This window comes from Dreissena polymorpha, chromosome 7 (assembly GCF_020536995.1).
Source record: "Dreissena polymorpha isolate Duluth1 chromosome 7, UMN_Dpol_1.0, whole genome shotgun sequence".
NCBI lineage: Eukaryota > Metazoa > Mollusca > Bivalvia > Myida > Dreissenidae > Dreissena > Dreissena polymorpha.
The window spans coordinates 108,713,161-108,735,758 of record NC_068361.1 but is presented as its reverse complement, the minus strand read 5'-3'; the positions used below and the strand labels follow the sequence as shown (position 1 = coordinate 108,735,758).

Below are 22,598 nucleotides of genomic sequence, written 5' to 3'. Positions count from 1 at the left end.
GACCCCCCAGAGCAGGGTCAAAGTTGACCCCAGAGGCATTATTGGAACAAATTTGGTAGAGGTGTATTAGATGTCACTACATACCAAATTTGGTAGCCCTAGGCCCAATGGTTATGGACAAAAAGATTTGTAAAGTTTTCACAAAATAGGCCCCATATAAGCCTATGTTCAGTTTTGTGACCTCCCGGGCAGGGTCAAATTTGACCCAAGGGGCATAATTTGAACAAACTTGGTAGAGAACTATTAGATGTCACTACATACCCAATTTGGTAGCCCTATGCCTTATGGTTAAGGACAAAAATATTTTTTAAGTTTTCACAAAAAAAGGTACTATATAAGCATATAATCGATTTTGTGGCCCCCAGGGCAGGGTCAAATTTGACTTCTGGGGCATGATTTGTACAAACTTAGTGGAGGACTATACAATGTCACTACATACCAAATTGTGTAGCCCTAGGCCTAATGGTTATGGACAAGAACTTTTTTAAGTTTTCACAAAATAGGCATTATATAAGCATATGTTCAATTTTGTGACCCCCGGGGCAGGTTCAAATTTGACCCAAGGGATAAAATTTGAACAAATTTGGAAGAGGACTATAAGATGTCACTACATACATACCAAATTTGATAGCCCTAGGCCGGATGGTTATGGACAGAAAGATTTTTGAAGTTTCACAAAATAGGCCTTATATAATCATATGTTCAATTTTGTGATCCCCTTGGGGCAGGGTCAAATTTGACCCTAGGGGCATAATTTGAACAAACTTGGCAGAGAACTATACGATTTCACTACATACCAAATTTGGTAGCCCTAGGCCCAATGTTTATGGACAAGAAGATTTTTAACGTTTTCACAAAATAGACTCCATATAAGCGTATGTTCAATTTTGTGACCCCCAGGGCAGGGTCAAATTTGACCCCAGGGGCATAATTTGAGCAAACATTGTAGAGGACTACTATATCTCACTACATGTACATACAAAATATGGTAGTCCTAGAGTAAAGGACAAGAATATTTTAAAAGTATTCACAAAATAAGCAAGATATAAGCGTATATAATGTTCAATTTTGTGACCCGCGGGTCAGGGTCAAATTTGACCCAAAGGGCATTATTTGAACAAACTTGGTAGAGGACTATTATATGTTACTGCATACCAAATTTGGTAGCCGTAGTCTGAATGGTTTTCGACAAGAAGATTTTTAAAGATTTCACAAAATAGGCGCTTTATAAGCGTTTATTCAATTTTGTGACTCCCCAGAGCAGGGTCAAAGTTGACCCCAGAGGCACTATTTGAACAAATTTGGTAGAGGTTTATTAGATGTCACTACATACCAAATTTGGTAGCCCTAGGCCCAATGGTTATGGACAAAAAGATTTGTAAAGTTTTCACAAAATAGGCCCGGTATAAGCCTCTGGTTCAGTTTTGTGACCCCCGGGCAGGGTCAAATTTGACCCAAAGGATTAATTTGAACAAACTTGGTAGAGAACTATAAGATGTCACTACATACCAAATTTGGTAGCCCTATGCCTTATGGTTAAGGACAAAAAGATTTTTTTAAGTTTTCACAAAATAGGTACTATATAAGCATATAATCGATTTTGTGACCCCCAGGGCTGGGTCAAATTTGACTCCCGGGGCATAATTTGCACAAACTAAGTGGAGGACTATACAATGTCACTACATACCAAATTGTGTAGCCCTAGGCCTAATGGTTATGGACAAGAATTTTTTTAAAGTTTTCACATAATAGGCATTATATAAGCATATGTTCAATTTTGTGACCCCCGGGGCAGGTTCAAATTTGACCCAAGGGATAAAATTTGAACAAATTTGGTAGAGGACTATAAGATGTCACTACATACCAAATTTAATAGCCCTAGGCCGGATGGTTATGGACAGAAAGATTTTTGAAGTTTTCACAAAATAGGCCTTATATAATCATATGTTCAATTTTGTGATCCCCCTGGGGCAGGGTCAAATTTGACCCCAGGGATAAAATTTGAACAAATTTGGTAGAGGACTATAAGATGTCACTACATACCAAATTTGGTAGCCCTATGCCTTATGGTTAAGGACAAAAAGATTTTTTTAAGTTTTCACAAAATAGGTACTATATAAGCATATAATCGATTCTGTGACCCCCAGGGCTGGGTCAAATTTGACTCCCGGGGCATGATTTGCACAAACTAAGTGGAGGACTATACAATGTCACTACATACCAAATTGTGTAGCCCTAGGCCTAATGGTTATGGACAAGAATTTTTTTAAAGTTTTCACATAATAGGCATTATATAAGCATATGTTCAATTTTGTGACCCCCGGGGCAGGTTCAAATTTGACCCAAGGGATAAAATTTGAACAAATTTGGTAGAGGACTATAAGATGTCACTACATACCAAATTTGATAGCCCTAGGCCGGATGGTTATGGACAGAAAGATTTTTGAAGTTTTCACAAAATAGGCCTTATATAATCATATGTTCAATTTTGTGATCCCCCTGGGGCAGGGTCAAATTTGACCCCAGGGATAAAATTTGAACAAATTTGGTAGAGGACTATAAGATGTCACTACATACCAAATTTGATAGCCCTAGGCCGGATGGTTATGGACAGAAAGATTTTTGAAGTTTTCACAAAATAGGCCTTATATAATCATATGTTCAATTTTGTGATCCCCCTGGGGCAGGGTCAAATTTGACCCCAGGGGCATAATTTGAACAAACTTGGTAGAGAACTATAATATTTCACTACATACCAAATTTGGTAGCCCTAGGCCCAATGTTTATGGACAAGAAGATTTTTTAAGTTTTCACACAATAGACTCGATATAAGCGTATGTTCAACTTTGTGACCCTCAGGGCAGGGTCAAATTTGACCCCAGGGGCATGATTTGAACAAACTTGGTTGAGGACTATAAGATGTCACTACACAGTGTTCGACACTAACTATTTTGAGTAAGGAGTTCTTTGGACTCCCTTTTTCTGAAATTTTGGACTCCAACCATACTTCAGGAAGTCCAAAAATTATGAAACTTTTTATTCCGAATTTTTCGGCTTATGACACATCTTAACCATAAATTGTTAAATCCTCTTTCTCGTTTTGTTTCAGATCGAAGTTCAACGTGACTGCTGTTCAATCTTCGTTTTCATTTGTTATCTCAGATTGCAAAATTATTTTACACATGCTAGTAATATTTAAGCTAATTATTGTAATTAAAAAAAATAATTCTATGATGCATTTATATATGCTTGCTTGTTGAGCCTCGAGATTTGTTTTAACAGCCCATTGCTTTATACATTTTCCCTATAATAGTTAACATAATATAACAAAGCCAACTAACCGCCACAAAGCCAATCAAATTATTAATTGATAGTGACATGGGGTTATTTACGCACAACAGATTCACAGTCGTTCCCATCCTCAGTTCCTTGGGACCGTTAAAGGTGCATTGTGAAAACAATTACGGGTATTGTGAGGATGTTTATAGTGATTAGAGACTGTTCAGCGAAAGCTAGTTTTACACTCGAAACTATTTTAGTAATTCTTCATTTCATTTAAGGTGTTGCAAAATCTTAAACACGAATCAAAACTGAAATGGACTTTTGCAGGCAGAAAGGCTATTAAATGGCCTTTAAATTAATGCATAAACTTCTTACTTCCCAACAGAGTTATAGCATGTGGCCGCAAATAATGTTCAACCTCGGTTTGGAAATGAGACGGAAGTCAACAAAGTCGTATATACATGTCAGCAAAACATACGGAAAAGTTTGATAAAGAGTAGCTCAGATTCAATCAATGCGTTTTGAAGAACAGGCCTTGAAGATGCTGTGTGCAAAAAATCATCTAAAAATGTCAACTATTTATCTCTTTACGCAGACTTGAACATCAAAGTGATCCCCTATGGGTAATGATCCGGTAATAGTAACTTGACTGTACATAAAAAAGGTGACGAAGTGCGTGTGCATGCATGCGTATGACATGTAATCAAATGAAGGGTTCGAAAAAAAGGTGAAGTTCGAGAATAGGTACTTTAACGATAGATCTAATTGTTTTTTGTGGTGACAATACAATATAGGTGGGGCTTAAAATGTACTCTGGTTGACCCACATGGCACAAGACCATGTCAACTTTAAAATATGTTTTTCAGTGAGTCAGAGACTAATGCATAGAATTAAGCTCTTAATGTTTAAAATTCTTCCCACCTTTTGAGTCTAAACTGCAGGAGCTCCAGGTCCACACATTGTCATAAGCACGATAATGCATATTCATCAGCACACACTCTCATGTAATTATTCAGGTGAGGAAAATACTAGAAATATAATACATGTAAACAATTGTTCACAACCTTTGGCTTTTCAACCCTAAAAAATGCAGCAGAGGTAAACCTGGTGTGAAAAGTTGCTGTTCAAGAAATTAAAAATAATCTACAGTACACTTGATTAACCACACAGAGTAGGGCTAGATTGCACTTTAACGGTACGCAGTTATTTACCAATATCGACAAAGCGGGGGTTTCGGTGCGGTAGCCCCCGATATTAAGGAAATATATAGGATAAAAAGGATTATTAGGTTTTATGATTTTTAGTTAGGTTTTAGGATTATTAGTTAGGTTTTGCGGGTAAGGGTTCGCTTTTCCGTTCTTTTTTACGTACCGGTAAAGTGCAATTGCCCCCAGAATAGATCCACAGGCAGCAGTATCATAAATTTGCCCCCCCCCTCCCGAACTTACCCCATTGTGTCTGGTTTGACTTTTCAACAGCAAATACTGACAAAAATACCCCTCGTATAAGTATTATATAGTGTATATATAATACCAATACGAGAGGTATTTTTTTCAAACTGTGTTTTTTGTCAATATTTGTTGTTGAAAAGTCAAACCAGACACAATACGTGTACATTTAACAATCTGAAACCCCTGGGGTAAGCTCGGGGGGGGGGTAGGGTCCGGGAGGGTGGGAGAGAGCAAATTTATGATACTGCTGCCTGTGACTAGATCTACAATACTGTAACGACACTGAATTGCACTTAAGTATGTGATAATTTCATGATTGTTCAATAAATGGATTTTTTTTAATATTTGACCAAAAAATTGTTTATTTAAGTAAATAATATAAAGAAGTGAAACTCCAGCTGCTGGAGCAGTATTGAATTCTCATTAAAAACAATTAGTTGGTCCTTTATTTAAGGCAAGTGACCGATTGCCCAAACAGTACAAAACAGTACAAAACAGCACAATACAAACCAACATAAACACAAAATATAATACATAAAATACAAAAAAATTTATCGATTATACAAGTGGATTATTGCCATTCAATCCAAACTGTTTCTTGTAATTTACAGTGTAATTGTCAGTGTTATGTGTGTATATTTATGAACTATGACAACATGTTCGTATACAGACATGATGAATTTTAACATGAATCTTGGACAAACATTTGTCAGAGCAGCAAGTACTGGTACTCGCATGAGGATGGTGCAACGATCTTGTCAAAAATCAATCTGGTTGTCACAAATTTTCGTGACCTTAAAATATTCAATATATTGCAAGCCAATGATTTGACTAGATTAAAAGATTTTAACATAAACTTGTCAATGTTAATTACAGAAGGCATATGGCTAACATATAGCATTAGCTCAAAAATATTGTTGAACAACAATGTAATTCTATATGGACAAATTTGTGTTTAATTTCGGGTTTGACGGCCATGAAATGAGTCAATATACATAATATTGTATATTATATAGAAGATTATTATTGAAAATCAATTATTTGAAAAAAGATAATAGGCGAACTAGACAGCAAAATATTGAATATAGGAAGCTGGATAATGTCTAAAATTGATATTGTATTTTTTGGTTACACTGATATTTTCTGTATTTAGAATTTGACATACATATATGATTACTCAAGAAGGTGTTTTATTTGTATTTAAGTTATATGGGAGGCCCCATCAAACTCCCACGGGAGTTCTTTGTAAATGGGCGGGGGGTTCCCGTCAAACACCCATTGGGGTTCCCGTCAAACCTCCCACGGGTGACCCGTCAAACCTCCCACGGGTGTTTAATGGAAATGGGTTTTGGTGGGAGCCCCCGACAAAATCCCACGGGATATGAAAATCTACAAACACTTCATTTTCTTATTTAAGTACATGTTTCTTACAATTATGACTTGAGCATGTGTATTTGTAAACATTGAAACAGTAAACAAAGCATAATATTTAAATTACATTTTTTGTAAAATATAGGAAAAATTCTCCCGTCTGGAAAAAACACCCGTGGGAGAATTGCAATTCTTCACGGGGGAGCCAAAACCCCGTTGGATCCCAGGGGAGATGGCAACTTTATCATCAAATAACTCTACTTTCCAAAAAACATTTTAACTATTTTTTTCAAGTATATGTATGTACTCAATGCCGCCTACAAATATGCAAAATTTCATTACAATTGTTCAATAAATAAAAAAAATAAGTCTGCAAATAATCTGGATTTGCAATCTTAATCTGGATACTGTTATGTGTAAGACTTCATTGCGGATAGATGGGCTTACGCATAAATATAGGGCCACACTATAGCCCCCTCTGGTGAAACATCGACACATGTCGCATCGGAGTAGCGGATATGGTGTCCGCCAAGCAATCGGTCGTTCATGGGTTCGATCCCCACTGTGGGAGATTTCTTGAGTTTTCCGCCATAAACACCAAGTACTGGTTCTAATCCCAGATATCTAACTCGAGCGCGTTTCAAATAAGCCTTATTCTTTCCATGCAATCAAGCTACAATAAATAGGCTTAAACTAAACTTAACACCATCAGAGGGAAAAATACGTTTACTATGACTAAGCAATTACACAAAAATACGCTTTTAACACCTTTAATTATCAAATTAAAGCTCCTGAAATAATGTTTGATAATACTCAAATTGGTTTAAATGACTTTCAAGTAAAAGGTCAACAATACGTTTTAGACGTTTAAAAACACGTATGCACGATGAAAGTTTAATATATTCAATTGCAGCTAGCACGATGAAAGTTACATTAAATTGGAACTATCACCAGTGATACTTACGTCAACAAACCACTTTAACAAGACCAATCAGCATTGACAATCAATGCTGCATTTTAATTTCTAATCTCAAAGTATCACCTTTTAGATAGCTATGTGGTTTTTGTGCGCCAAAAGCCGTCTCGTATACTGTATAATTTGAATCATGTTATTTTAACATCCTTTTATAGTGGTGAAATAGTAAACAAGATTAATTTCTAAAATACCTAATTAAGTTTGACATTTGCTCTCAAAGTATGACCTTAGTCTGAAAGGTAGCTTGGTATGTTATGTGTGAAAACACTGTCTTCCATAGATGAGCATACGTATCAATCAAATATAAGATCCTACATTTAAAGTCCGGATTATTACAATTTTGATAATAAGCGCTGTATTTTTACCTTTGACCAAAAGTATTGACATTGACGTCAAATCTAACCAGATCGCAGTGGTGTAGTGGATATGGTGTCCGCCTTGCGATCGGGCAGTCACGGGTTCGATCCCCACTTTGGGGGCATTCTTTCGATTTCTACCATAGACACAAAGTACTAATTCTAGTCCCAGAAACGGAATCGAGAGTGTTTCAAATAGGAAAAAGGCTTTCTATGCAATCGAGCTTAAATAAATAGGTTTAAACTAAACTGAAACTTACCACGTTGTTGTCGCGCACGACGCATCACCGAATGAAGGTGAATATTCGTGCCACGTTATATCCATTTTAAAAGCTGCTGAGCCGTTAGTATTTTGAAAAATCATTCCTTATTTTTACTCCAAAATAATTATTCTTTGTTTATTGTAATTTATAGTACAGTTTTCATGTTACTAGTGTAATATATTTAAGAGAAGCAAATGTTTAACAGTTCGACCAAAACAAACCAAATTCTAGAACATTCACATCCAAAGTATTGAATATTTGCAGGACACGTTCAGAATTACAACAGTGCTTAAAGATAAGTCGGGCAAAGAAATGCGAGCTGTAAGCCTAATCTCTCTGCTGATAAAATTCTTTGTTCAGCGTCTGCTAACATTTTCACGTACAGTTGGGGCGAACGTTACTGCTAAAGACATTCATCTGATATTGACAGTGCCTGGGAATTGGAATTCAAATACGAAAATCCTCTTGCAGCTTGCGGTAAAAAAGGTAAAAATATGCGCTCCTTAATACGTTTCACATGCAATTGTGTGATCACTGTTTTATAAACAATACTTCACATGTATTTGAACATTGTATCGTTATGAATTGATATGCGAGTTGCAGTCAAAACGTTCGTTCTGCGGAGACAGTTTAAGTTTATGTCAATGAACACACATTTTTCAAGTATTTCATGTGTGATAATTAAATTAATTAAAAGTAGAAGCAAATGATAATAAATACTTTAAAAATAGTTCATAAATTATAGAGAGAACTAGTTTAGTGTTGAACATAAGTTTAGAAAGCGAGGGTCAGCAAGTCTAAACATCGGGCACCGGACTGCTGGATTAAGGCCACCATGAATATCTTGGTTTTATATTGCTTGTAAGTTCCATAAGATCATCACGATCTTTTTCGGCAGTTAACATTTTTGCGCCAAGTAATATATATTCTTTTATGTAGTTGCCTCTTCCCGCCCAACAATAAGTATCATTTTATTATTTTGACTATTGTTCAGCAGAATATGTCACAAGTTAAAGAGGGTATATACTATATGTATGTATGTTCGGTTTTCGTAACGTGTTTTACATGGTTTACACCATGATATTATTGAATATGAGTTCATTATTTTGTTATTTCAGTGCAGAAAATTATTTATCCTAAGTAAAGATATTTTTATCAATCATGTATTTAGGTCAGTCTCAACTTTAAACGGGCGAATGTTCGTTCTGCTTATCTATTTTTCAAGTTTTTTACGTCAAGTTGACGCTTAACATTTTCCTACAACATGCATATACATTGGTATTATATAAAATTTTACGGTTACCTACAGATATCTAATATATATTCACGATTTGCAAATTTATAATCAAGTATTTAATTGAGAACCACATGAAACATGTTTTAACTTTTAAAATTACACAAAATTAAAGTGTTTTCCCACAAACTATATACATAGAGTATGATATGCATATGATACGTACTTTTTTGCTGGCCACTTAAAAGTTATTGGTTATATATAAATACCATCGACTCGATTAAAGTTATTCTACATATCCGCTTATTGTTCTTATAGTGTATTATGATTAATCTGTACATGCATTATTAAACATTGTGCATGATCTTAAAGGAGCCTTTTCACGTTTGGTTAAATTGACAAAATTGAAAAAAGTTTTTTCAGATTCGCAAATTTTCATTTTAGTTATGATATTTGTGAGGAAACAGTAATACCGGGCATATACCATGCTCTAAAATAACCATTATATGCATCTTTGACGATTTTAAAACCCGAAAATTATAAAGCGTTGCAACGCGAAACGAATTAATAACTTGGAGAGTTCTGTTGTTATCGTTATATTTTGTGAAACTACGAGGATTATTTATATGAAGTATAAAATACGCCTGCTAATGTGTCCGGAAGGATGGCCGAGTGGTCTAAGTGGGAGACTTTTTACTCCAGGACTCCAGGTGTCAGTGGTTCGAGCCCTGCTGAGGGTTACCTTTTTTGTCTTTTTTAAATTTTATTCTTGATTTTTTACTCGAGCTTTTTTATATCCAATGTTAACATTTATCAATATAAAGCATTTAATGACAAACTTCAAAACATGCCAAAACCTGTGAAAAGGCCCCTTTAAATATTGTAATACAGGTCCCGTTTACCTACCCATCTGCGTTCGAAATGCCTACCTGTATACCTTTCCTACTTACTGTTCTACCTTCGATAGTTGTTACAAGAAGTGAAAATACAACAGGTTTTATATTCATGCACACGTAATACGAAAACGACCTTACATAAGTTAATGATAATTGTCAAAACATATCGTTTTATGGTGACCAAACTATTAGCAAAGTAAATATCACTGAATCGCTGTGTGTGGGTGCATTTTGCTTGCTTTTTTGGTCCATTTTTATCTTTAATGACTATTACATAGTATATTTTTCACTTTAGACATGCCTTAAAGTCGGAAAGGTGAGTATAATGCTCGAATCTGAAGCTGCGGCTCTCTATTGTCTACAACTTCCGAAAGCAGACAGCATTGGTAGAATAAGATATAACAAGGAAGAAAGCCACTTGATTCCTAAGACTGGGCAACATTTTCTCATCTGTGATTTTCAAGGTTTGTTTTAAATTGTATCTTTTTAGAAAACTGTTGCTCTTGTAAGGGACATGGAAGCTGCCCTGAGCCACATATGTAATAAGGTTAGAAAGGTTTAAAATAGTTATAAATACTATATCTACTATGTATATATCATGTATTTTGGTAAGCTATATCATATTTATTTTGAAGTTTTTTCGAACTTTTTTTCCTAGTCAAACTTAATACGTGCGTGTCTACATCCAATTGGGAGTATCAGTTTATTCTTTTTAATACTCTAATTGAAATATATACTCGCTACTTGTATAACACAATAACAAATATAGTTGAAAAAATTAAACGCGTATCATACAACAAAACCGTTTATGAGATTATGAGATTCCCAATGCTTAAACATCTTTATCGCTCATCGACTTTAATTTCGCAATCGTCGTGTTACATAGACAACAACATCTGAACGTCCAAATTCTTAAGCATTTCATGAATATATCGTGTCCCCAAAACATCATAACCTTTTTGTGAAACAGCATCCTTTTGCTAAATATTTTATCTTTATCTATAATCGAGTTACACACATGTGGTTTCTTTTTCGAATCACATTTTTAATGTGTCCGAATCGCTTCTTAGTGTCGTTAAAAGACCCTTTACATGACCTGTGGCCTTCATATTGATTTTTTACCTGGAAGACGCATGATCTTGACGTCATCAGCCTGGAAGCGCCCATTAAATATAGTTATTTGTCCACTTATTCTTCTCCGTTATTTACACTTTCTGCTAAGCTGCAGATTTGATGATGTTGAAATTAAACCTGGTTGTTCTTTTGAGCCAAACAGGTATGACACCACCTTTCATTCCTTTAACGAACAGACTTTCAACGCTTGAGCTGTACTACACCTCAATATGCAAAGCCTGAAGCCAAAAGCGAATATTCTTGAACTCGGGACTCAACTTCTGATATTCTTGTTTCAATGAAACTTGGCTAAATGCAACCGTGTGAAATGACGATCTGTTTATACCAAACTTTAATCTTCCGTTTCGCTGAGACAGAGCAGATAGAGTTGGGGGATGAGTTTTTATATTCGTCCGCAACACCATTAAGGCCGTTGACCGGCAAAATCTCTTAGTGGAAGGTCTTTCACCTACTTAGTACAAACCAAGAAGTAGCAAACTTCCTATTGGTGTTATCTATCGTAAATCTGACTCGAACACTATTCAGTGGTTGAATATGGAGCACAGTCTTGATAAGGGCTTCAGTGGAATTTACTACAATACACTTGTAAACGGCGACTTCAACATAAGCATTGAAGCCTCAAAGTCCAAAACTAGCAGGTTGATCAACAAAACGCATAATTCTACAACCCACTTTACTGATCACTCTCAACCACATACCGATTTTATGTTTTACAACACCACAAGACGTCCTCTCCAGCTTTATTTCAGATCCCTTTATAACAGATCGAACACGTTTCTCCCATGCCAAATTGCCCCTGTCTTATTAGTCGCCAAAACACAGTCTTGTTATGTTATTTTATTAAGCTGACACCTTTCGGGTTACTGCGATGTATGTGGGTATTGGTAACTATGTAGCAAAATTGTAGTTGTCCAAAACGAGGCAACAAGGATCGTTTGGGGGCTACCGAATTGTGTACCTTAGACCGTCTCCTAGCAGATCTTAACTTGGAATCCTGAGCCAACAATCGCAAAAAAACATACGCTTCTATTGAACTTTTACTTTAAAGAGGTAAAAACGAATCTTACTCGATCATGCCTTTTTAACCTGATACCTATGCATTCTGAACCTACCTTTTCGATTTATTGCAACAATTTAATACCATCAAATTTTACACAAGCTATACGGGCCTTCTTTTTCGCACCTCAATAATTCTAGTCTTCAAATTTCTTTTATCCCCAACACGTAACGCTACTACGGTCCCTGAGTTCAAACGCAAAATCGCAAACAAAGAAACCACAAACTTGCCTTTTTTCAAATATTGACAGTCGAAATTCGCAGATCTAGCACTGTCGTTTTGTCGAGGTATTAACAAGCTGTGATCTGTGTTACACCGAAGAAACACCACTAATAGTGTCTTTGCTCATGTGGTGCAGAAGAAACACCATTCCACTACAGATTGCGTTATCCAAATCGTATTAATATTTGTATTTCCTTACTGTCAAATCTAACAAGTTACTTTTATTTAAATCTGCAATGTCCATTGACTTAAAAAAACTACTATGTGCAGACGAACAGCTGTCACCTGAACACAGCACATATTTAAGTCTGTCAAAGGCGTGTCGCAATAGCGAAACTCGTTGACACGAAGTCCGTGTTTGGATCGATTCCCTTTCGGTGTGTGACAATAAGAAACTATTTCTGTTGTGTATTTATTCATTTGTTAGAACGTTTTTGGGTAAGGTATGTAATTGCACCCATTGGCTTCTAATCCACAAAATGTTAGATCATGTTTTGATATGCACACGCATGCTATGTAGTATATTGTGAACCATTAAATACGTTTGCACTGGCTACACTGTTTTATTTTAACATAAAATCAACAACGCATTTTTAGGAAACTACTGCCAAAAATAAGTTATTTTTTGACTCATATTCTGTTGAAAACATATTTTTGCAATCTGTGCGGGAAAACAATTGTTCAATGCTTTTGTACATATCAATATGAACGACACACAAAAGTAGTTAAGTTTTAAATGCATGCTTGTTATTCCATTCGAATACTTGATATTTTTCACAAACTTTCTGAAATATACCGGTTCCGAATGCGGTCTTTTGGTAACTTTGAGAAAAGTATATATGCACATTTTTATAAGAGACAGGAACTGATGCTTTAGGTGTTCTTGGTTGGTGATTCCACCGTGTTCATAGAGTTTAAAAACACCAATAAGTAAATAATATTCATGGATGATTTGCACACGTTTTAACAACAATGGGGTTAAAACAATTATGTAACAATAGCAAACTTACCTCTGAAACAAATAAAAACTTAACACTTTTATTTCACGGTAAAATTTCAATTCATTTGGTAAGTCAATACATAAAACAATGATAATGATGGAAATAGTAAACAAGTGTACATTGTGAAGCGTGAATCTTCCAGGGCTCATAGCCATACAGTGGGATGATTACAACAAGGGACTTGTAAAACATGTTCTCAGAGCAGACGCTCGTGGAGGTGCATGTTAACAACCTGCTCAGTCTTGCTATCGCTGGGGTCGGCATGACAATTCTAATTCGGATCTCAGTGGCACTGTTGTCATCCTTTGACAGGGTTGCTCCATGAACGTGAAGTTGGTCACCTCTTCCAGCTTCTCGCCGTTAATAATGATGTATGTTCTGTTTTTTTTTTTTTAATATTGTATACAATGATCTTTATTTCCTCATACCGACCTTTCTGATTATCTGTGAGAGCTTATAGTCGGCATAATAATTCTTATTCGGATCTCAGTGGCACTGTTGCCATCCTTTGACAGGGTTGCTCCAAGAACGTGAAGTTGGTCACCTCTTCCAGCTTCTCGCCGTTAATAATGATGTATGTTCTGTTGTTGTTTTTGTCTTGTATACAATGATCTTAACTTCTCCATACCGACCTTTCTGAGAGTCTGTGAGAGCTTATAGTTCAATGCTAGTGTAATTCACAAGGTCAATGTCATCAGCGAATCTCAAGTAATCTCGAGTAAGAGATGCGTCTCCTACCACAGGAGATGGAGATGTGGTGGTCTTGTTGCCCACTGATGTCCTGAAGAAGTCCCCTTTGATGGCTAACAACAGCCTTTCGTCAATTTTGAACCTGCAAAAGGTCATCATTATATACGAATCTTCAATAAAGTCGCTGAAGTTGTGTAAGAGCTCCCGTTGGTGTTGAAGATTTTCTTAATGATGACCATGCAGTTAAAGATCTGATCCACTATGCTCCGACCAGCTCTTAATTGAGTCTGCTCTTCCACCAGCAGTTCTTATGACTTTGTGTAATTGGTTAAGCATAATGCGTGAGATTCGGTAGGATGATGACCAAGACCTGCGTCCATTCCTTGGATCATATTCTCCCCCCAGATCTTCAGACATAGTGCCGTCAAACGTGGCGGGGAGATACTAAAACATAACAATTTTTCCGACTGGGGGTGACACAGTGGTATCCGCTGTTCGATAGTTACTAATAAATGTAACTCTTTTTCTTATGCGTCCAATTGAAAATGCATTATTTGTTATGAGGGACCTTAAAATTAATACAATATAAGCTTAAAGTATAAATATTATGAAATATAGAAGTAAATACATAAATGTTTATGTACAGCCGAGAGACTATATCATATTGACTCTTATGCTTTGTTTTTAATATTAACATAAACTGTGCTTTCTGTTGAACAATGTTGCGCATAAACCTTACATTTCACTTATTTGCTAGATTGTTTATTATGTACTACTGAAATTATTGAAGACTGTGTACATTTATATTTTTAATAGCAGTCAAGTGATATTTTTCTTAAAATAAATGTTCCGAGCTAAAAATTCGAATTTCTTGAACCGATAAAGGGCGTTTTACAAAAAGCAAACATGTATACTAAATGAACATAATATTATGTGTTGTAGAAGATAAACTTGCCATCAATTTGCACAGTATGGAAAGTGGCATGCAGATGGAGCATATTATCACAGAGCATGACCGAAAACTAGGTGTATCGAAAGTTGTCGAGGATTTTGAAACCTTTATGAATGCATTAGCTGGTATGTATTTTTTCATTTTAATCATGACAGTGTTTTTGTTTTCAAAAGTACATTGTCAATGGTATTCAACATATATGTAAATTTATTGGGATACATAGCTAACAAACACTTCATTTTTTCTTTGATATGTACTATCCGGAATAACAATGATAATTTTAAATGCCGGGTCATTATATCGATTGCGGCCATGGTTAAAGATGCTCAGCCCAGCTCTGTTGTATTATATTGTTCAAATAAGTTACACTAAACTAACTAATTATATAACACTCTCTTATAACTTTCACCTTCGTGTAATGTATAATATATGCATAATATATTTAGGTTGTGAAATAATTGCTGTCATCAAGAAGAGCCATTTGGATGAATATACCATGTTAATAGAAAACTTCCGTACGCAAGCTGCTAATTTGAAAACTTCGATCAATCGAGTAAATATCTCTGTCTCTGTCACAATACAAGATATTGTAAAAGACTTGACGGGAAGATCATTAAAGGAACAAATCCAACGTTCTGCTTACATGAACGATGTATATATAAATGTTAATGGTGCTTTAAAAATCAACACAAGCGCTTTCACGTCACTGTTTGATACATTTATGGAACTAGCTGTAATGCGAATAAGGGAATTCATTAAAACATACGAATCGACGGAGATCAGTCATGTGATTGTCGTTAGTGAGCTTCCTTTGCCTACACCAATTCATGAACATGTGAAAGCTGCCCTGCCTGACATGCAAGTCTACATTCCAAAAGAACATGCCTTTGCTGTTCTTAACGGTGCCACTATTTTGCCAAGGTGAACAACGAATGTAAAGGTGTAGTTGAAATGTTAATTGCGTTCATTCGATTTGTCCATGATACTACTTGGTAATATAGTTTGTGAATACGATTTATCTAATTGTATTTACTTGAAGAGTAGATGTGTATGTTCTTGATTTATATCCGCAGTGGTTGAATGTATCAAGGTTTTTTTTTATTAACCATTTATCGCGTAGTTTCACATTCGTTAATAATTCCTGTCGTAAGTTGAGATAATTCGGTTTATTGTGTATGTTAAGCAACCCGTTATTGATTGTGGGCTAATTTGCGTAATTTTTTTAATAAACGACATATTCGAGGCAATGTACATGTACAGATATTTGGCTGCGATAACATGTTTTCTATGACATACTTTACCTGTTATGTTTTGTATGTGTTTTTTTTATTTTGTAAAGCATTGTGTTATTTCAAAATTGTATTTTTTTTTCCAACTGAGAAATAACTTTTTTTCCCCCAAAAAATTGTGGACACATTTTTTTGTTTTTAAATTTCAAGTTAATCTGTCGGTATCGGCCTAGTTCTGTAACTTCATTTTTCGTTATACATTTAATTAAAAAAGATTCATATTATGAAACGTACCCCTTTGTTCCTATTTATTTTATAAGCCTATCTATTTTTGAAAACAAATATGAGTTATTGTCATCACCTGACCGTCGGCGTCTGCGTCCGGTTAAGTTTTGTTTTTGGGTCCTCTTTTATCATAAAGTATCAAAGCTATTGCATTCAAACATGGCACACTTACTATTATGAGGGACAGGCAGGTAAAGTCAGATAACTCTGGATGGCATTTTGACATAATTATGTGCCCCTTGTATACTTTGAAGATTGAAAATTTGGTTAAGTTGTGTGTTTAGGTCCACTTTATTCCTAAAGAATGCTTTCAAACTTTCAACATTAGCTTACTATCATAGGGGAATGTGCAGGCAAAGTAATGTAACGCTGACTGGCATTTTAAAGACTTATGGTCCCTTTTATACTTAAAAAATGAAAATTTGGTAAAGTTTTGTGTTTAGGTCTACTTTATTCCTAAAGTATCAAAGCTAATTCTTTCATACTTGCAACACTTACTAACTATCGTAAGCGGACTGTGAAGGCAAAGTAATGTAACTCTGACTGGTATTTTGACAGAATTATGGCCCCTTTGTTACTTAGGAATTTGAAAATTTGATAAGGTTTTGTGTTTAGGTCCAGTTTATTCCTTCAGTATCAAAGCTATTGCTTTCATACTTGCAACACTTACTAACTATCATAAGGGGACTGTGCAGGCCAAGTAATGTAACTCTGACTGGTATTTTTGACAGAATTATGGCCCCTTAGTTACTTAGAAAATTGAAAATTTGATTAAGTTTTGTCTTTAGGTCCAATTTATTCCTAAAGTATCAAAGCTATTGCTTTCATACTTGCAACACTTACTAAATATCATAAGGGGACTGTGCAGGCAAAGTTATGTAACTCTGACAGGCATCTTGACAGAATTATGGCCCCTTTCATACTTGGAAAATTGAAAATTTGGTTAAGTTTTGTGTTTAGGTCCACTTTATTCCTAAAGTATCAAAGCTATTGTTTTCATACTTGCAACACTAAATATTATAAGAGAACTGTGCATGCAAAGTTATGTAACTCTGGCTTGCATTTTGACAGAATTATGGTCCCTTTTCAACTTAGAAAATTGAAAATTTGGTTAAGTTTTGTGTTTAGGTCAACTTTATTCCTTAAGTATCTAAACTATTGCTTTCATACTTGCAACACTTACTAACTATCATAAGGGGACTGTGCAGGCTAAGTAACGTAACTGTGACTGGCATTTTGACAGAATTATGGCCCCTTTTATACTTTTAAAAATTGAAAATTTGGTTAAGTTTTGTGTTTAGGACCACTTTATTTCTAAAGTATCAAAGCTATTATTTTCATACTTGCAACACTAACTATCATAAGGGAACTTTGGCAAAGTAATATAACTCTGACTGGCATTTTGACAGAATAACAGTCCCTTTCATACTTAGAAAATAGAAAATTTGGTTAAGTTTTGTGTTTTGTTCCACTTTACTCCTAAAGTATCACAGCTATTACTTTCAGACTTGGCACACTTACTAACTATCAAAAGGGGACTGTGAAGGCAAAGTTGTGTAACTCGGATTGGCATTTTGACAGAATAATGGCCCATTTCATATTTAGAAAATTGAACATTTGGTTACTCCTAAAGTATCAAAGCTATTGCTTTCAGACTTGGAACACTTACTAACTATCAAAAGGGGACTATGTAGGCAAACATATGTAACTCTGGCTGGTATTTTGACAGAATTATGGCCCCTTTTATACTTAGATTGAAATTTTGGTTAAGTTTTGTGTTTTGGCGCACTTTATTTATAAAGTAGCATCGCTATTGCTTTCATACTTGCAACACTTACTTACTATCATAAGAAAATTGTGCAGGCATAGTTATGAAACTCTATTTGGCATTATGACAGAATTTTGGCCCTATTTAGACTAAGTTACTTTGAATATTGTGTTAAATTTTGTGTTTAGATTCATTTTTCTTCTAAAGTATCAAGGCTATTGCTTTCAAACTTCAAATACTTTCTTACTTTAATGAGGGTACTGTACCTGGCAAGTTGAATTGACCTTCACCTTTGAATGACCTTAACTATCAAGGTTAAAGTATTAAATTTTGCTAAAATTGCCATTACTTCTTTATTTATTATTATATTTGATTCATACTTTGACAAAACAACGCTTACCTTGCATAACACAATAGACTCCACCCAAACCAACCCCTACGCTTCACCCCATAATCTCCCCCCAAAATTTTTTTTTTTCATTTTTTTTCTTTTTTTTGAAAGATCATCTAATAAATGACCACACCCCGCACTATACCCTCTAACACCCCCCGCCCCCAATTATTTTTAAAAAGTTTAAGAAAACACAAATATTTATTTTTATTATTTTATTTTGAAAGACTGACCAACCATCCAATCCAAGAATCTCCCCACAAAAAAAGTTGTTTTTGCATTTTTGAAAGATAATGAAATAAATGACCAAACCATAAAGAATATATACACTATACACCTCTCTACACCCCACCCTTTCCTATTTTTGATTGAAGTATTGAGATAGGTCCCTTCACCTTTTTAAGGAAAATAGATGAGCGGTCTGCACCCGCTAAGCGGTGCTCTTGTTTAACTGTACGGTTCATATGCGTTCGCTGGGTGTGTGTGAGTGTGCTTGCATGCTAGCCTGAGCGCGTGTGTGTGCGTGCGTGCGTGCTTTCGTGTTTTTTAGCCGGTGGTTTTGTGGGAGCGTGCGCGTTAAAATTATATAATACATAAGAGCTGTATCTTAATCACATTAAACATTATATTATGTTTGTTTGCGGTAACAAAGGAATACATTTTAACACCGTGTCATTAAGACATGTTTTGTTAATTTGTACATGTAACATTGTGTTTATTGTTTAGGCATCCATCTTATATTGTTCTTTCAATTATTAAAGTTATAAATTAATTATGGATTTTTGCATTTTGTCCTAAAATTGTATAAGTAATTGAACGTTGACTTAGTATTATGATTGTTTTACTAATGTTATATCAAATATTGCTTTGATTGTTGATAATTGTTCAGATTGTGGTCCTCAACACATACTATTGTTCTAGTATAATCACGCCCCTGGGTTCTTAACTGCCATGTCTCAGGATTCCGATTATATTATAGACTTGTTAAGCTAAATATTGTTTTAATATTTCTTCAATGTCCTAAAAAAGTTTTATATTTGTTAAATCACAGTGTATAGAGAACATCTACTAAGTTTGTTAAATTCATGCCTCTGAGGTCCTTATTGCAAATGCTCACGGTTTGGTCATGAAATAATATAAAATCTATTCAACCAAACTATTGATATAACGTTGTTGCATTGTTTAGTGACCTGTTTTGTTGAAATCTGCTGTATTTGCATTTTTCATGTTTTTGGTCACTTAATATGGTATGATCAATAACGGATTCACAGTTCTGCATCAGCATAAAATGAGTCTTAAAATTTAAAATCCAATAACACTCATGTTTGAGATCACTCTACTCTTAAACTCTTATGCAATTACAGTTACCAGGGTTCAGGATCACTTGACTTTGTTCGGTTCCCAATTAAACGTTAATGGAAGTAAACTTACCGGTTAGTTTAAGACTGAAACGCACATAAACAATATTTAGACTGCATTTATTGTACAAATCATTAACAACAGTTATCGATATTTAGATTAGGCGAACATAAATTAGAAATAGAGACTGGGAGATAAAATAACATACCCATAGAGGAACACAAATGTAAACATTGTTATAGAAAAACTGTTGAGTCGGAATATCACTTCTTTCTAGCATGGCCACTCTAAAGTTCTACGTACAAAATATTGTATTCAATCAAACTGACCCAATCTTGCAAAATTTAAAAACATACTATCTTGTCAGAACAAATCGAGTCATTAACAATACTGCTGGATTCCTTTCTGATTTCTTGAAACTCCGTGAGGACAAAATTTAAAGTATTTGCTGCTTCTTAAATAAATATTTGTTGAAACCCTTAATCTATTTTCTATCTATTTTTGGTAACTTTTAGCTGTTTTCGATATATGCAAGTTTGTACATGATGTATGAACATGTTTCATTGCAGTTTGTGTTTATTAAAGTGATTGTTTTTGTATTGTACAGATTCATTTGGACTTATTTTGGTTTAGTTGTTGTAAATGGTCGTTTAGTGCAAGATTCTCTCGACTAATAAATTTGTTCAATATAAATCTAAACGATAGACCACTCTTTATGGGAATAATGAATGGGCAATAACTCTATGCTCAACAAGCCGAACTAAGAATAATGTTAACATTTTTATTTCAGCAACGTACTATAATTAACAACTGAGACCCACAATAAAAAGAACTATGTTTCATCAAGATTGAGTTGGTAATGTTGCTTTAAGAGTAGAAACACTGTGTTGTTGTTGTTTTTCTAATATTTAACATGGTGACCTAGTCTGAGGAAGCACTTGACGAAGATTCGATTTTTGGCCTTAATGTTTAAAAGATAAATACCCCGGCCTAGTTTCGTCAAGATTGAGTCATATATTTTTTCTCTATAATGATGTTGTTGTAAGATTAAACCTGGGGACCTAACGTTTTGACCCACGTTAACAAGATTCGAAATAGGCCTAGATAGTTCAAGATAATACATTCTGAGCAAACTTTAGTCATAGTTGGTCCTTCTATTGTGGTAAAAATGTATTTCTGAGATTGACTTTGTTAACTAGTTTTTTGATACACGTAAGTCAGAACCGAATTCGGGTCAGATATGTCAAGATAAACAGTCGGACACATTTGCATCAAAACCGAAATTCTTATAGAGTTTTCACGAGCTGAAAGTTGACTACGAACGACTTCCGACTGAGGACGACTGAAGCCGGACAGGAGTTTGTGCTCAAGTGAGCTTACATTTGAAAAAGTGTTTTTGGTGTTTCAATGAAACATTTTTTAAGACTTTGATAAAATAAAGGCAATTTGATAAACTGAAACACTCCTTAATGTATTTTATAAAAAAATAGTTAATTGAGATGGTATTGCGATAGCATACTGATACAGGGGACACAAGTTTGATGCTGCAATTGCAATACTTTTAATAAATTATCGATTAGGTTCATTTTGTACAGTAATCACGAAAAGCCTTGGAATAATTTACTTTTACATGACTCAAATCATGAAAAAAAAGGCCCTTCAAGCAAGATAAATAGGCTTCAAACAAAGGAGGCATCACCGTTTATGATGTCATTTTTAATTGAATGAATTCAAACACTTCTTATCGTCGAGTGTATTTTATGTTTGGCTCATGCTGATTTGATCAACGTATATCTAGGTTGACGCTAAGGAAAAAAGTAGTAGCCAACTTTCAGCGTGAGGATGACGATCGCGAGCATATGCTTGTTTGCACTTTGCATGAGTGTATCCGTCGCTTTGTGCGAGTCTTAAAAATGAACCACAACAAAATTATAATAATACACGTATTGGTATCAATGAGAAATGTTATAAATTCTCAGGCAAAGCACATTACAAAACAATGTTTCGCCGGAAAATAAAAGCTTCATTTAATTTCTTTCCATTTCATTTAATGTATTGTAATGTGCTCACAACAACGCGTAATACCTCTACTCTCCCTTCACCCCTCCCCCCATCGTCACCAATATTTTGTTCGAACGTACCATGCACTGAAATGTTCATGTCGTAAATTTACGTATGTTGTTCTATTGTTTTAAAGTGTAAATTCTTTCTCATCGTGTGTATAAGTTAATTTCCGATTTAATTTGTTTATCATAAAATACTACGTGTACTAGATGTCACGTTAATATTTACAGAAATAGAAAACGAAATATACATGTACTTGAATTAAATTGTCACCGCGTAAGTTGTTTAAAGATTATTGTTGTCACAACTTACTCTCCGTAAGGATTCAATTGCCCGCCATTTGTTTTTAACTTTTCAAAATAAACTATTGCTTACAGTTAAAAGGTGTGACAATGATGCCCGACATTGTCTTTAATGTACTATATTAATGACCGTTTTATATTTCGTAAATGGTAAACTGTTATTATTTGTTCATCTAGCTGCGGTAAACGCTTACTTCACAGATTGGACGGCAAAGGTAACATGAGAATTTCTCGTGACAAATCTGCGTTAGCACAAATGACTGTGTAATGTGACTTGAATATTTGATAAGTACTACATTCTATCTCTGTCAATTG

At 34.9% G+C, this 22,598-nt stretch overlaps 1 protein-coding gene across 1 annotated transcript in view; it reads left to right on the top strand.

Annotated features, from left to right (window-relative positions):
- Positions 1 to 20,521, top strand: part of LOC127838511 (heat shock 70 kDa protein 12B-like) — a 39,121-nt gene extending 18,600 nt beyond the window's left edge. Inside the window, exons 4-7 of the mRNA XM_052366299.1 lie at positions 7,964 to 8,185; positions 10,125 to 10,293; positions 14,876 to 15,010; positions 15,332 to 20,521. Of these exons, the coding sequence (XP_052222259.1) occupies positions 7,964 to 8,185; positions 10,125 to 10,293; positions 14,876 to 15,010; positions 15,332 to 15,810 (1,005 nt within the window). The 3' untranslated portion in view covers positions 15,811 to 20,521. The remainder of the gene's footprint in view (positions 1 to 7,963; positions 8,186 to 10,124; positions 10,294 to 14,875; positions 15,011 to 15,331) is intronic.
- Positions 20,522 to 22,598: the final 2,077 nt, after the last annotated feature.